The 17,394-nt window shown below is 38.2% G+C and overlaps 3 protein-coding genes across 3 annotated transcripts; 2 read left to right on the top strand and 1 right to left on the bottom strand.

The window, feature by feature from the left end:
- The first annotated feature begins 4,054 nt into the window (after positions 1-4,054).
- Positions 4,055-6,936, top strand: LOC148189146 (uncharacterized). Its single transcript, XM_088079895.1, has 3 exons — positions 4,055-4,326; positions 4,425-4,527; positions 5,834-6,936. The coding sequence occupies exons 1-3, from the start codon at positions 4,223-4,225 to the stop codon at positions 6,185-6,187; spliced, it is 561 nt and encodes a 186-aa protein (XP_087936021.1). The 5' UTR covers positions 4,055-4,222; the 3' UTR covers positions 6,188-6,936.
- A 1,793-nt stretch (positions 6,937-8,729) lies between these two features.
- Positions 8,730-12,610, bottom strand: LOC148189145 (uncharacterized). The gene is made up of 2 exons (XM_088079458.1): positions 12,513-12,610; positions 8,730-10,103 (listed from the first exon to the last, which is right to left on the bottom strand). Exons 1-2 carry the CDS (start codon positions 12,608-12,610, stop codon positions 9,518-9,520), a joined length of 684 nt encoding a protein of 227 aa, XP_087935584.1. The 3' UTR covers positions 8,730-9,517.
- LOC121949666 (uncharacterized) lies at positions 12,595-15,286 on the top strand. Its single transcript, XM_042495372.2, has 2 exons — positions 12,595-12,750; positions 13,650-15,286. Exon 2 carries the CDS (start codon positions 13,657-13,659, stop codon positions 14,626-14,628), a length of 972 nt encoding a protein of 323 aa, XP_042351306.1. The 5' UTR covers positions 12,595-12,750; positions 13,650-13,656; the 3' UTR covers positions 14,629-15,286.
- The last annotated feature ends 2,108 nt before the right edge of the window (positions 15,287-17,394 follow it).

The raw sequence follows: 17,394 nt of genomic DNA, 5'->3' as shown, positions 1-17,394 counted from the left end.
AAAACTAAAACTAAAATAATGCTAATCCTCCCACCACCCACCTTCCCAACTTCCCATGTCGGTTGTGGCCACTACTAATTAGTTAAATACATATGCAAACAAAACAAACAACAGAAAAAGTAAAAGAAGAAGAGGCACCCCTCCTTTTTGAAGATTATCCATCTGACAGTTGTGGCATATCAAGATGCTAATTAAACAACATCACACAGGTCTGCCTGCAGATGGTCAAAATAAAAGGCCACTCTAAAATCTGCAGTTTGATCACACAACACAATGCTACAGATGTTGCAACTTTTGAGGAAGCCATTGGTGTGCTGACTGCAGAAATGTCCACCGGAGCTTTTGCCTGTGAACTGAATGTTCATTTAACTACTATAAGAAGACTCCGATGCTTTACATTAATTTGGCAGTACATCCAAACAGTCTCACAACTGCACACAATGTGTAACCACACCAGCACAAGACTTCAATATCCAGCGTTTCCACCTGCAAGACTGTCTGAGACCGGCCACCTGCACAGCTGATGCAACAACTGATTTACACAACTAAAGAATTTCAGCGCAAATCGTCAGAAACCATTTAATGGAAGCTCATCTACAAGCTAAACGTCCTCACCAGGGTCATGATCTGACGGCAGTTTGTCATTATAACAGCTGCTGCAGTTGTGAGGCAAATTGGATGTACTCGACAGTCGTTTCTGTCCAAATCAACAGACACAACATTGGAGACGTCTTCTCATAGTGAAATGAACATTCAAAGGTGAAAGCTCTGATGGACGTGCCTGCAGTCAGCATGCAGATGGCACGCTCCCTCACAAACTGTGACATCTGTATCACTGTGTTGTGAGATCAAATTAAACATTCGAGACAGGCCTTTAACCGTAACCAGGGTCTGTTTGGTGCTTTTTATGCGCTTTTCATTATTTTCTCTTTTTTTTTGGATAATTTTGGCTGCATTCATGCATTTGGCATAACATTTTGGCAAGATAGTATATTTTTGTTTAATCTTTGATTTTCCAGCTCAGCTCCTACAATAAGTCTAAAATAAACCTTGTAAACATTCGTACTGTTAAGTGCACAAAATGTGCCATTGAAACCCATTCAACTGAAATTTTTGATCCTACGGCCATCAAAGTATAAAAACATACATTGTATTATTTTTGGGTGTGATTCTGGGCTTTTGCCTTGTAATTTGTCATTTTTACTATTTTCCACCTGATTAGATTAGACGTATTTGGCATATGGAGAAAATACATGCTATTTCCACCAGGTGCACTGTCATAATCTATGCTGCTGCACATCAAGATATTTTAAAGATAAGATCAAGATAATTTAAAAAAGAAAAATCTACTTAGCATGCAGTATATTGACATTAATTTTTTCCATCTAAAAACATAGTGGCATCATGACAAAAACCTGGCCTTTAAAGGGTTAAAATTCTGAAAACTAATGTATATTCAGTATTTATTAAGTAGGACTGATATTGGTCAAAAAAATAAACTCAGTGAAGGTAAAAGATAATATTAATGTAGAATATTTTTAAAGCTTGATTTTGAAAAGCACATTTTGTATGCAGAGCAACACGAGTGTGTGCAATATTAAAGCAAGCCCTGAAGGTTAATTGTGTCCATCTCAAAGTACAACTGTGTGATGCCGTTTGATCAGCTTCTTAATGTGCCAAACCTGTCAGGTGAATTATGTAGGAAAAGGAGATTTGCTCACAAATAAGGATTTAAAGTAATTTACAACCACAGTTTGAGAGAAATATATCTACTGAGTGCATAAAACTGTCTTAGGTCTTAAAATTACACCTGTGACAAATGGGAGCAAAACAGAAATGTTGCATTTAAATTTGTGTCCAGGGTGTATATTTTTTAAAGGGAGTTTTATTTTATCCAGCATATGTGGATGAGCTGAGGAAGAAGAGAAAGGTCTGAATTTGAATGATCAGACTTTACAACACAGTCTTAATTACACAGCACACTACTGCCACTCTGATTAATTCCAACAACGATAAACTGCACAGTTTGTGTGTGTGTGTGTGTGTGTGCGTGTGTTGTGTGTTTATGTAATGCTGGTGTGGTTGTCAGAGATGGAAGTGAATGAGGATAGAGAGACACAGGAAGAGAGAGAGAGGGGGAAGAGAGAGAGAGAGACAAACAAAAAGACAGAGAGATTTTAAAACCATGCCTATTACATGCCTACGTTTTTCAGCTCTATGCCAGCACTTAAAATGATAATAGTCCTTTCAATATCAGCTGGAGTACATTCAGAAGGACACATGGGTCATTAGCAGTGATGTGTGATTAGCTATTTTGGCAGCAATCTGGAAATGTGCCACTGTGCCAGTAAAATCAGAGTAACCTGTTATTCAGTTACAATGATGAGGCTACATTTTTCCTGATTCACACACAAAGACCCATTCAAACCAAACTCTCCTCAATCAATTGTCCTTAATCACATTTCTGTGAGCCCACAAAGTCTCAAAATCATTCAATTTCAAAAAGGTCATCCACTATTGTCATAAAGTCAAGTGTGAGCACTGTCATCGTATTTGATTAAGAACCATTGGTTGTTGCTAAAGTGCCATTGGTGCTACCAACTTTATTTCTTCAATTATTATATCTAATTATATGATAATTTGAGTACTTGTTAAGAGTGTTCACATTTTAGACAAATTCTATTATTCTTTTACATTTCAGTATGGCAGATTATGAGACTATGAGCTTAGACATGCTCCACCACCTCTCCTCCACAGGAGACTTTATAGTTGTTTTGCCTTTTTTGTTGTAGTTTTGCATCTTTTTGCAGTCATTATGCGTCTCTCTGTGGTCGTGTGTCTCTGTGTGGTACTTTTGTGTCATTTGTTTCCATGTGTGTGGTTGTTTCATTGTTTCCGTGTCTCTTTAGAGCCATCTTGGGTTTTTTTGGTCATTTTGAGATGATATGAGTGAAATTTTGCACATAAAGGAGCGCTTTGACACTTTATTAAACCATCCATGCATTTAAAAGGGATATAGGATCTTACATCACTACATTTATTTGAATGCTTTAGGTACTAGCTTGCAGCCTTAGTTACACAGAAGACACTATCAATAAATTATTTATGAGCACTCTGCCTCCTAATGAGCCAACTGAAACGAGTGTTACACAGTGCAGTAATTAAATGTAAAAAATAGAATTGTTTAACTGACAACAATGTAATCAAGTACTACTACCAACCTGTGAAAAGACTCTGTTACAAGTAAAAGTCCTAACCTGAGAATGGTACATCAGTAAAAGTAAGTATAATCTAAAAAAATGTACTTGGGTATGAAAAGTAAACGTACCCAATGCGGAAAAAGTATACATACATATATATATATATATATATATATATATATATATGTGTGTGTGTGTGTGTGTGTGTGTGTGTGGTTTTTTTTAAAAAGCCCTCTAAACATAAAGTGATATATAAAAAAATTGAAAAAATCACCCCTGAAACCTCAAATTATTAAAAACAAAATCAACAAATAACCCAAACCTTAAATGCATTTAAAAATAAACGCCTACACTCGCAAATTTAATACTGAAAAAAACAACCAGTCCAAAACTCACAATTATTAAAATGAAAAAAAAAACACTTCATTAGAATGAAAGTTTTTTTTTTTTAGAAAAAACACCCCAGACTTCAAATTTAATTTGTAAAGTAACTTAAGCTGTCAGATAAATGTAGTTAAGTAAAAATAAAGTACAATTGTTTCCCTCTGAAATGTAGTGGACTAGAAGTATAAACTACAATGAAAATAAAATACTCAAATAACGCACAAGTACGTCGAATTCAAGTACTTGGGTAATTGCACTTAGTTACCATTCTCCACTGTAAAAAGGTTTCATTTTGTGTACTCTGCTGCTGAAACATAATTTATTCCACTTTTTAAATTAGTCTCCACTTGAAAAAAATCATTTTAACATAAGAAGAATATGTTCTGTTGTTTTTATCCATAAATTATGAAATGGAAATTGGTTGTGACCGGATTTTTACTGGGATTGTGTTTTTGTGTTTGTCCGCTAAGTAGCGCTAAAGAAGCAGCCATTGTGGTCACGTGACAACAACATGCAGCCCCTTGGTTTCCCTCCTTTCTGACTGTTCACTACTTTATGGATTATAATACCTCAAGAACTACTATCCAGATGCAACGTCAACACACAAATGGTGTAAAGTTTTGTACCACAACGGCATCATGTCAGAGAGGCGCCGGGCGCTGCCGTCATGGATGGCGAAGAAGGAGGAGAAAGTGAAAGAGAAGGAGCCGCTGAGGAGCACGAAGAAACGGAAAACTGCACGGTGACGTTCACTAACTTTAACAAACAAGACGTTTTTATGCTTCAGTTAAAGTTCATGAAGTCATTTTAACTGAGAAATGTCCACTGCCGTGTTCTCAGGGCTGCTTTCTACTGCATGAACGAGAGAGAGCTGGTGGAGGCTGCTGAGTCATGTCTTACCGACGCTGTCCGCGAGGACGTGTCTCTCCCGAGTGTCCAAAAGGTGGCGCTGTCTCTCCCTTTTTATGTTTGAAGTTGTGGCGAAATCATGGCGAATATACACTTTTATAACAGCTGACATTCTCACTGCTCATTGTAGGTTAAAGCACAGGTCAAATTGATTGCATTAACGATGGCTGAGTTCCATTAAGTGTCCCAGTGAGCTATTCCAGTGAGCCAGCATGCACAATACCAGGCCTCCCCCTAAGTGGAATGCAGCCATAATTTAAGTTATTAAATACACTTGTGCTTATGACAAGTCAAAAAATCTGCTGTGAAAAAGGCTTATGTTACAAAAGACCAACCTATTGATATATACTGTATGAATTATATCAATTAAAGCATGCCAAGGTTGCTCAGGATTTTGATATTTTGTAAAGCAATCGGACTTTAATAGCACTTTTCAAACACACACACAGTAGCACTCATTAAAACCAGGAAAGGCAACCATAAATGAGGCAACACCACCTATAAATAGAAAGATAAATACATAAATAATTAGACAAATAAATAAATTATAATAGCAATACTAAAAAATTCATAAATACATACATACATAAATAAGCAAAATACTCAAACTGTAAATAAGAGGTAAATGAAAGGATAACAACACAAAATAAAATAATAAATAAATATGTTAAAAATAATAAAATTATATAGAGAGTAGTAAAACTGTGAAACAGACTAACCATACAAGTAAATAGTCAGTCAATAAATAAAGTTGAATTAAAAGCGAAACTAAAAATCAAACGTGCTGTTGGGGAAGCTACTGTTTAAGCTGTACAAGCTCAGTTACTTCACACTGGAAGAAGTTGAACTATGACACACTTACTGTAGACCAGGGGTGTCCAAAGGGAGTTTAATTGTAGTGGAAAAGCTATGGTAAAAAAAAAAAAAAAAATCATTCCTTTCCTTTTATGGCAGAACCTTGTTTGTATATTTAGTAGTTAATTCCTTAAAAAAATAGCAAAAAAGCTATTTAACTACTTGAATCATTATGCAAATATGAATTGTTGAACTACCAGCAAACTACTGCAAAATGTAGTTCATTTACTATTTAACATACTAGAAGGTTAAGAAACTACTCGCCAATACTTCAAACATGTACATTAAATACACAAGATATATAAAAAACAAATACATTTTGATCCAAATAAAGGATTTTAACTATTTCAAGTATATCCATATTTTTCCACTTAGTAGTATACCTGCATATAAGTTGGTGAAAAAAACCCAAACATATCTTAAACCATTTTGCAAGATATTACTGGTGGCTTTGTTTTAAAACATGAATGATTGTCCTCCCGCAGGTTAAAGATAAGTCAGTAGAAACCGCTGTGAAGATGAAGGGGGACTTTGACACTTCAAAGACGATATCAAAAACGGTGACTTTAGAGGAGTCCTCAGAGTGCAGTGATGCCCTGGAGACGACGTACGTTTCCGAAACAGACTTGGACATCACAGAGGTGGAAACGGTGCCATACACAGATAAGAGCCCACAGCATCAGGGAGCTGAGGGTCAGAGGTCAGGACCAGTGCAAGATCGCGGTGGTCTGCTGAATGTTGGACCGGAGGCTGAGGAAACAGAGGAGCGTTCACAGATGCCTGCAGAGGCAGCGGAGGACGATGCCTTACGGCTTGTGCGAGAAATTTTTTTCAGCTGATGATGAACTTCAATATAAACCACTGTAATGTGTGCACTGAGCTGTAAAGTGTTTGCTACAGTGGCTGACAGGAGCAGCCGCGCTGCAAGTAGACAAAACACAAGCAAATTAAGAGAACATCAATTTCAAGATACATGAGCAACATCTGGAGAATGCACAGCAAATCCAACAACACAACACATTACATACGTATGTGATTCACCAGAATGGAGCTTTTATTTTGAAGGCAGCTCTACACGCCCTTACCATAATGCTATCATATAAACGAACATGGTGAGGGACCATCTTTTTTGGAGTGGTGGCTGGCTTGAGTGCAGTAAAAAACACTTACATTTTGGCTCATTATCCAACACCATAGACAGATAACCATCTCCAGCAACCATAGACTGTATTAAATAGCCAGTAACGTAACTCATCTGTGTGCATCACTATCAAGTGTCCTCTGAAAACACTTCTGCTGTGTTGTGGGATTTTCACTGTTTTCTTAATGTGTGACTTGTAGTATGTTGTCTCTTAAATGCTGTGCATGTGTCTTCAAACTGATGATGTTTTCTTGATTTGCTTGCGTTTTGTCTATTTGCAGCGCAGTTCCCCCTGTTGGCCACCGTAGTGTGGACTAAATGGAAAATGAATCAATTAATCTGTCAGTGATTATTCTTATGATTTTATATTATTATTTTCCATTAATTGATTAGTTGTTTGGTCAATAAAATGTCAGAAAATGTCAATCAGTGTTTCCCAAATCCCAAGATGACATCCTCAAATGTTTTGTTTTGACATAACTCAAATACATTCAGTTTGCTGTCATGTAAGAGTAAAAAAAAAAAAAAAGAAAGAAAATTTTCCCATCAAAGAAGCTGGAATAAGAGAATTTTAACTTTCTTTTTTACTTAAAAAATTACTCAAACCAGTTAATCAGTTGTCAGGTTGGCAATTGATTTAATGGTCAACAACTAATTGATTGATCATTGCAGCTCTACACATTAATTAGGTCTTGTGAATGTGTACAGTTTTTTCCATAACGCCACACTCCACAGACTTGTACAGATAACTCATCGTCTTTTCATGGATATAAGGTGGAAATGCCAGTGTACCTTTTTTAAAAAACAGCATCTATAACACAATTTTGGTAAAACAACTCAATTAAGCATCTTACACTGTCTTAATGGAGCTGCTTCATATTTTATATCCCACTGTGGTTTTGATTAACTGTCACTGAACTAACACTAGATTAATGGAAATTCCCCTGAGACAGACAACATATTTAGTTTAGTTCAGCCATGTTTAAGCCTTCAAACATTTTACTGAAAGCTTAAGAGAGCCAGAACATTTTTGATGTTGAGATAACTTATATAGTGGATCCTTTGATGACTGTTAAACTGACAGCAGCTGTGGTTAATGTTATAGAACATCACCGCAAAGTTTTCGTGGTTATAGAGATATGCTTCAAACGCTGTGCTTGCATATGTTTTCATGAGCAAAGCACTGAACTCTTGATACTGAGTTTTTGCAAATTCACTGAGTGTTAAACTGCAGCTGCACCTGCGGCCTTATTGAAGTAGGACAAACAAAAAAGATATTTTTGTCATTGAAGCTGCTCCAGATTTTGTCTCGATGACACCACAGATTAAAACGGTGATATTAAACTGGATGATCACAGCGTAACTCTTATATTTAAATGGGAGTTTGTGATTACTCTATATTGTTGTTTTCTACTTTAATAAAGGGTGAAGTAGCAGCAGTGCCACTGTGCCAGGGGAGGCTGTTTTTCAGGTTGTCCATCTGTATGTACAAATGCAATCAACTTGAGGGAATTTCTTCAAATTTAGCACAAAAGTTCACTTGGATTCAAGGATGAACTGAGTAGATTTGGGTGGCCACAAGTCAAAGGTCAAGGTCACATTCTTGTGAACGCAATATCTCAAGGAGGCCTTTCAAAGGAGTTTCCTTTATTTGGCACGAACGTCCACATGGACTCCAGTATGAAGTGATTAGAATTTGGTGGTCGAAGGTCACTGTGACATGTTTTTGGACATAACTTAAGAATTCATATGCAAATAATGACAAAACTTCATAGAAATACCTAATAAGTTAGATTTATAAAGTGATAATATTATGTATCCAAGAGGTCAAAGGTTAATATGACTGACATAATGTTCTGCAACAGAAGGGGAGACATTTGGTCAGATACTGAATTGGTGACACTAACACTAACACAGATCTGTGCTACTGGGAGGATGATTTGTGTGAAGCATTCGTATGTTTACAAACATGGATGTAAACTGTGAGTGCAACTTGAGGTGCGCACAGCCATACAACCACATGGCTGTAATTCTAGTTATCTTTTTACTGGAAATACAAAAGGGACAGAAGTAAAAAATTAGAAGTGTTTCTGATTTTTGTTGTGTAACATCCCCAGGGGTCTCAAAGAAGGAAACCACCCACCCGACAACGAGAACAACAAGGCGTTTTACCTTTTTTCACAGTTTCATTCTCTTTAGTACCTCTTCACCAGCTCTGCACATCAGAGAGGCAGGTCATATTTCTTTTTAGGGAGATATTTATTTAAACACTTGGCCTTCACTTCACAAACCGGTCTGTCTGGAGTTCAACAACACTGTCACAGCACGCAATAGCAACCACAGTATGCTCCAGTATGTCTATTAAACAAAAGAAGGTTAACGGGTTCATCATAAAATCTGCCATAACACACCTGGTTTTCAGCCCCAAAGCAAAGATTTTGCCACTGTTATGAGGATTATGACAAAGAACATGTAACAAAAATGAAAAACAATTTTGATTATACCTTCAACAGGAACACTGGCCTCATGATTCAAGTGACTACGATGGAGGATTAGGGCCATATTGAAGAAAAAAATGTTAGATTTCCAGATTAAAGTCATTATATTACAAGAGTTAAGTTGTAATTTTGAGAATAAAGACGTAACATTATGAGCATGAAGTTGCAGTTTCATATATATTATATTACGTACATAGACATATTTATCATGCTGTGCTACATACAGTCAACAGGTATCCTGTTGTTTTATAATTTGCTGGCAATATGTTTATTTACGTAATATAATATCCCCTTTCTCGTAAAAATACGACTTAAAATTACAACTTTTTTCTTGTAATTTACAACTTTATTCTCATAAAATTCTGGCTTTATTCTCATGAAATTATAACTTTTTTTCTTGTAAAACTACAACTCTTTTCTCATAATATTGCAACTTTATTCTCAAAGTCTCCAAAATAATAAAATTAAAAAAGATTTCCTTAATGTGGCCCTAAAACTCCTACGTAGGATGACTTCTCATTTGGATCTGTTTATTCCCAGTCAGAAGTCAGCCTCTTCCCTGACACATGAGTCAACACAGTTATGATAACCAGCTCAACCTGCACACCCACACAGTTATAAAAGCCGATGGTCATGTGTTCCCAGCTCACATACGACCAACAGAGCACCAGAAAACATACAATGCCAGTCAGGATGAGTAGGCTTGATGCAGCCTGGCAGGCCATGCTGAACCACAGTGCTGCTCTGTCTTTGGCATACACTGCTAACAGCGCGGCCAGCAGGGCGAAGGCCACCAGCACCACAGGAACATACAAACTCAGGATAACCAGTGTTTCAGCGACGTAAATATTTCCCCCTGACTCAGCTCCACTGAAATAGCTCCAGGACCAAGCAGTGCAGGACAGTTCATCTTGTTGACGTGTTAGACAAATGTTAAAGGGGCTGATGAGGGCCTCGTCAGAATGGATGAACACACCAGCAAAGAGCACCAGAGAGGTTACCGTCTGAATGAAGATGAGCAAGAGAAACGCCAAAATCCCAAGAGAGAGCACTGTGGGAGTCCTCACAGAGAAAGCAGCCATTACTGACGCTGTCTGAAGCCTTACATCCCCGGACCTGTAGATTTAATATTCATGGTGACAGAAATCAATACAGACACTTAATTATTTGGAAAATAATCATAAGAGTGGTGCTTGTCAGTAGAGCACGGTGACGTCAGGTAATTTGGGACACAAAAAAATAAAATTCTTAAGACTACCCTAAGTTTTACTTTTAGAACATTTTATGTTTAATGGACGTTTTTTTTCCGCGTGCATCACATGGCTATGGTTCATCAGTGGCCCTTTGACTGTTTGATTTAGGTTTCGATGCTACAACATGCTCAGGTAAATGTTTTTAGATGGTTAAATTGATTATCAGTTCAGTCATTAATTCATTAAATCATTATTATAACCTAACTATTCTTTACAAAAAAGACTGTCCAACATTTCTACAATGCATGCCCTGTTTTTGTGCTGTTTCTTTGGCGCCAGTGTAATAGTGACTACGTGCATAAAATATTCAGTTTTTTGCCCCTTTTTGGAAATAATGGATGGAAACTAAACTGAATACATGGTTTATGCAAATAAATGTTCCACTAATTCTCCTGTTTAGATGCAGCCATGCACACTCCGATTAACATGTCCTAACATGTCATACCTTGTAAAAATATGTGAAAGTGGACCAGCTGGAGCAGCTTGTGCCATTTACTTCTTTGTGACAAAGTGTTTCATCAGTGGTGGATTTCTTCAACTGTGTTAACACAACCGTCCCTCTTTCATTCCTTAAATTATCTTCTCAAAAAGGTCGGTGTGCATATCCAAACACTTTAAAATGTTATCCAAACATAATGTTGAAAAGTAGGTGTGTTTCTCCTTCTGACTAGAAGATTTTTGGGGGCAATCATCTCTACCAAAGCCATACAAACTGTTGGTGAGTTGCTTTACATATCCATGAAAATTAATAAGGACAAAAACAACCAGACAAGAGGCCCAGTGTTGCAAACTGCAGTAAAAAAAACAGGTAAAGACACATATTCTGTGTTCATCCAAATAATGCTCCTATAACCCGATTGATACAAGCATGCTCTAATTCTTACCCAAAAAATGCTTATTCTAAAAAAGGTTTTATTCTAAATATCTAAACAGAATATGCTGTTTAATGGAATATTAGCGTACATGTAGATGTAGCCAATGATGACTAATTCTGGACTGTTGTTGTGGACATGGACTCACTTAATCTATTTTTAAATGATACAAATATTAAAATTGTCTGTAATATGACAGAGTGAAACAAAATAGAATAAACAATAATTTTATGGTCCCTTTTTTATGGTACCTGGTAACCTAAAAACATGCTTGTTTCACTTCAGAAAAATGTCCCATCTTAGCTGAGAGCTTTAAGTACTTGCTCAAAAACCTTCCCCATAAAAAGTAAAGTGCAATGTGAAAATATTATATAAGTCAATTAGGTAATAAAATTCAATATCCCGACCACTTTTGCTGTTACAGGCTACCCCTGTTGTTTCAGCTGTGATTGGCTGCTAATTTTAAAATAGCCCAAAATGTAAAACTTTTTTTTTTTCCCAAATGACCTGACTTCACCCCACAGAAAAAGATAAAGCCCATAATATTACATATTCCTGTATTAATTTATTGTCTGAGTGATCTTCATGAACCAGCTATTACATGGGACAGCTGCCAGTTTCTCAGCATATCAAACTTGCTCAGCAGCAATAAATGTGTCCTGAATTTAATATTCAACCAAGTCAGCTGATCAGCATTCTTCAACTGCTTCTTCATCAAGATTATATTAGCCTACATTTCAATGAAAGTGACTGCGGCCCATTACCTGAAATCAGTTGTAAACTGTAAAATTTCATTAAAATTCAAGCATCAGTTTAACCCTTTGAAACTTGAGCAAAGTGGCTTGATTTCTTTCAAAAACATGGGTGGAAGTCGATGAACAAAAAAAGACATAGCCCCCAAATTAGCAAGAAATTAGTAAAAAGAACAAGAAAAAATACCTGAAAATCAGGAATAAAAAATAAATCCCCAAAAAAGAAGTTAAAAAAAATCTTCAAAATTTTAAAAATTCTGTGACATAATTTACCTATGTAATAATGATAATTATATGGTTTTCCCCTACTTTTTTCCACTAGACATTTTACTCTAGTTTCATTTTCACTTTTTATGAATTTTTAAATCTACTAATTTCTTGCAATGGGTGTAACATTTCATTGCAAGTTGGTCACTTTTCGCCAATGTGTTTTTTAAAATAAATCACACCCATGTGTTCAGGGTTCAAAAGTTTAAATACTTGTGATGAGCTCTTGCGATCATTTTGAAACATGATCTCAGTAATAGTGATAATTCTGAGACATGACACAGGTGTTGCTGGTTTATCAAGAATAAATCCTGATTCGTGGCTGGCTGCTGAGTGTGATCGAGTAAAGATAAAAGTTGACTTTAATTTTGCGTTATTTACTTACGTCTTTTGAAGTCAATCTGGCTCGGGAAGTGAAGCAGCCTGGGGTTAACTGGTGCACGGCGCGCGCATAGGCCGTGAACGCGCACGTTGCGCATGACCGCTTGCAGGAGTCAACTCCGCTGGTGCACGCTGCTTTCTTCGACAGTCAGTTTGACGTGCGGACTTCTCCAAGTTGGCAGTGCCAAATCATCCGCAACTTTATCCACTTTTTCTGCAACGCAAAAAAGCTCAAAAGGTCAGTTGTTATTTTAAACTCAACGTTATAGCCAGAGATGTTTTTATCTCTGTACATTTTTGATATATTTTAAGTTTGTTCAGTTCAGCACGAGAGGGAGGCGGGGTCGTCCGCAAGGGTTTCTTTGTTCGTTTTACTTTGGCTGACAATTAATGGCAATTAGCAACACGGATGTTGTTTGTGTCGACAATAATCATAATCAGGATATTTGTCATGTGTTAAATGTTAAAACAGTGAATCTTTGGTTCTGATAGTCAGCACAACTGAATCAAGGTGTGGTTGTTTTACAGATTAATTAGAAAAAATATATTAAAATTTTTTTTAAAAAGGGGGGAAATAATAAAGAGCCATTATCCTGGCGGGGTCTAAGTGTTATTAATTGGCAAACGTTTTCAGTGCGCGTCTAAACGTGCCCAGCCTTTGTTTGTAATGGAGTTAAAGAGCTGAGAGGTGGCATGCAGTGCAAAGCAGGGAAGAAAGATATAATCAACTCAACAAATGCTTTATATTTCCTTTGGGCACTCCAGAAACCTTCACCATGAAGAGACGCTCAAATCCCGACACTATATAGCACATGCTGTACATGCAGCTCTGGAGGGGTGCAAGAGAACACAATGTACCATAACACATACACACACAAACTGGGATATTTTTTTGCTCAACCAGTCAAGTAAATCCTGACAAGCACAAGCAAGTGTCTCTTTTTGCTTTTTGTTGTTTTAGCAACCCTGCAGTTAATTGTGCATTCATGAATTTTGAAGACAACTGATCATATATTGCATGCATCATGGATGTTATGTAATGTTGTGCTAAACAAAAGCATGCCTTTAGTTTTTGTTACCAATTATAGAATATAATTGGATATTTCATTAAGTATTCTCATTTTGATCTCTGTGCAGGTTCATCATGGGAGCCCGGTTCAGCAAAGGGCGAGACGCCCCACCAGCCACCAGTGCTGAGGCTGCTGCCGCTGAACAGAAGGCTGCAGCGGAGCCAGCCGCCACACAGCCAGCGGGAGACTCTGGGACACCACAGACTCAGGAGGACGTTAAGACAGAGAATCTCGAGGTGGTGGTGGGGGAGCAAGTGACACTAAATGCGTGTTTACCCAATGAAGAGTGTGTGGCAGAGTGTAAACCTGCAGAAGCTCCCGCTGCCTCAGACCCACTAACTGATGCTGTACCAGAGGTTGTGGAAAAGGAAACCCCAGCTCCAGTCCAACCCGAGCCTCTCGTCTCAGTCAGCGAACCATCACCTCCAGAATCAGAACCTGTTGCTGAAGCTCAGCTCGCTCCAGAACCTGCTCCAGAACCTGTTCCAGAACCTGTTACCGTACCAGAGCCCATTTCCATACCCGAGCCAGTTCCTGAACCTGAACCAGTTCCTGAACCTGAGCCAGTTCCTGAACCCACCTCAGAGTCAGCACCAGCCCCAGCTGAGCCTCTGGAGCAGGAGGCAGACCTGCTCCACCAAGAGTCTCTCCCTGAGCCAGAGGTTTCTTCACCCCCTCTGATCGACCTGGCTGCTCCTGATGTAACTCCTCCAATTATTGACATTCCTGCCGCCTCAGCTTCCATCTCTGCCCCAGTCAGTGCAGATGAGCCCTCGGACGTCCCAGTGACCGAGGAATGCCAAGGCAGTGCTGAGGTTTCTGTGATTACAGAAAAGAGCAAGGAAACACCCGAATCTGTGGATCAGCTGATTGAGGTGGTGGAGGCTGCAGGTAATTTGGAGCAACTTGTTGATGTCGCCAATGAGGAAGATGTCCGTGAACTGCTGAGCAACTTAGAGCTGAAAGGAAACGACCTTGTCGCCGACCTCATTCCCAACGATGTCAAGATTCCTGATGGCATGGACACCTCCACTGAGCTGATGTGAAACCATGGAAGAGTGAATGGATATGTTTCTGTGAAACCCTGTTAACCCCTTAAATGAATTCTGAAAGAATCACAGATGCAATAATTTCTTTCTTCTTACTTAAGTGGCCTTTTAAAGGCAAAACAGATATTTCTCTTTCTAAATGAATCAAATGTGCCAAAACGAAAAAAAAAGTTGTTATGGTGGGGGTTTAACAGCACAGGGGATTATGAGTGTACTTAAGTGTTTTGCTGGACAACAGAGATCTTCCTCTATGCAAATTCACCCATCAGGAATTTAAATGAATTTCTTTGAGAGAGACTTGAGGAAAACAGAGCTTTATAACAACTCCCTGCAGAGAAAGGTTGAAGAATGAAAAGAAAATTTCTTTTCATGTTCAAAGGGAAAAGCAAAAGCTTTTTGGTGGATATGCAAGTCTAAAGCACTTGTAACTGAATTGAAACAGGCAAGGGACAGTAGCAATGCAACCAAAGACAGAGACAGTATATGCATACCGCTATACAGCAGGAAACAAGTGTCCAATAAACGTTTATGCCTTAACAATGTCATGTTTGGACTTTGTAATATTCCTTATCTTTATTGTATTTTCAATACAATTCTGGGATTTGTTAACTCAAATAGTGGCTTGCTTGTGAAAATAAAAATATTATTCTCCATGTGTCATGGTCATGGTCCCTGATTTATTTTAACCACGTGAAATATTATGTTGAGGATTTCGGGAGTGGAAATTGGGGTAAATAAGCAGATCTAAGTGTTGTACCCAGTGGTGGAGGAAGTATTCAGATCCTTTACTTAAAAGTACAAATATCACACTGTAAAAATACTGTTACAAGTAAAAGTCCCACATTGAAGATTTTACTTAATTACTTTTACTTAAGTATATTCAGGGAAAAGTACTTAAAGTATTAAAAGTAAAAGTACCCACTGCAGAAAAATCAGATGTACAAAATGTACAAATGTACAAAACAAAAAAGTGAAACCATGACCCAGAAACTATTATTTAAAATGATAAAAAATAAAAAAAAAACTTGTTTGTCAAAATCATTGCAGGTGTACTTGTATAAATTGCTTGGTAGTCTAAGTTCTAATAAAAAATAATATTTTAGAAACTCATCTTTTTTAATGAAAAGATCTTAATCTGTAATGTACTTAGTTACACTGCACCACTGGTTATACCTAAAATTTATCAGCTGTGGGGCCATAGGGGTAATATTTATAATATTTTCAACATGTACATTTGCCTGCTGAAAAATAACATCAAAGAAGCAGCAACAAAATGAGTCATTCACACCATAAACTGAAAGCAGAAAAGGCAGAAGTTGGTGCATAAACATTTACCAGAATGCACAAAGCCAAGTGTTTGACGCTCAAAATTTCCTGGCAGAGGACCCCAAAACTCCCCCATATTATTTAACCTTACATTAAGAATCTCTTTTTCAAGGCAGACGTGGCCAAGACAGTCAGCAGTGAATACACAAAGTTGCAGACAGAGACACAGAGGAAGACAAAAACAATCCACAAGCACTACAACTCGCGTTAAACAACTTTCTGGGAGTCAGTTGTACAACCAGGCAGGTTAAAAACATCGACATCCCATAGAATCTGCCCCTTTTTAAGTTAGATTTTGATATCTGTCCTCCCCCTTGTGTGAGGCCACAAAAGCTACAATAAGCTCGTCCCATCACTCTGAATGTACAATACGACTCGGCCGGTCTAAACGCTGCAAAGCATCCATCTGTGAAATGCACATATTGGAACAATTGCAGCTTTCTCCATTACAGAGCATGTTCTATAAAACACCAGCACATGTATGGGACACAGTGTACATGTGGAAGTCAGATTCCAGCCAACACAACACAGAGAGACACATGTAAGAGAGACAGTGCCTCTTCACAGTCTCGTGGGAGAGAGGACGAGAGGGGAGGGAGGGGAAGGAGGGGAGAGAGACGAAGCCACATTCTTTCCAGAGGAAGGAGGTTTTCGGGGGGCTTGGGTCAAAAGTCTTTAGTGTGACTGTGTTTCAGTCCATGAGAAATCTGCGCCTCACATGCCTCTCCCACCACACTCCGTCTGCCCTCACTGCGTTGTTATCCAACAACTTGACCAAGAAGTCAGTGGATTGGTATGAGAGGCCACTCTGTCCTGCCTAAAAATGAAACTTAGAAAAATAACTATTAACTTCGCCAATATGACCGCAATATTACCTCATGAGGGGAGGAAGGACTAGTCTGTGGAGTCATCAAGATGAACTACATGAAGCTGCTCCATTTGACTACTGAAATACAATAATATATATCAGCAAATCCTTGTGCATCAATTATGTATTCTCCAGTTTCATAATCATAAGAAGTCCCACTCCCAACAAACATTTGTCTAGTCCAGCCACACCTAACGTTAACAATCTACGCCTCAGGGCATGGCAGGCGGGTAAGTCCCATGATTTTGGCAACACGCTGATGAGTCCCTATGGAGAGGGAGAGGCACTCTTTAGACAGTGATCTCAGTCAAGCTTGCCTTTAGCAGAGGATACAGTTAGACGAGGAGCTGCGTCTTGATGCACTCTGAGAGCAGATAAACGGCCTGATTTGCACTATTTGTGATTCCTGTCATACCAGAGGCTTTCAGCTCAATAAACACAAGTGCTGGACTCGAGTCTCCCCCTGTCCTTGTTGATTTCCTGCCGCACTACGGGCTCCGATGGCCAAAGCACAAAAACAAGGAAAACATTACCCCGTATGTCAAGGAAGTAGCTCAAATGTTTGTCTT

Source organism: Plectropomus leopardus, chromosome 7, assembly GCF_026936395.1.
Source record: "Plectropomus leopardus strain MGB_pleo_1.0 chromosome 7, ASM2693639v1, whole genome shotgun sequence".
Taxonomy (NCBI): domain Eukaryota; kingdom Metazoa; phylum Chordata; class Actinopteri; order Perciformes; family Serranidae; genus Plectropomus; species Plectropomus leopardus.
The sequence above is the reverse complement of the archived record's forward strand: the minus strand, read 5'-3'. Positions and strand labels throughout refer to the sequence as shown.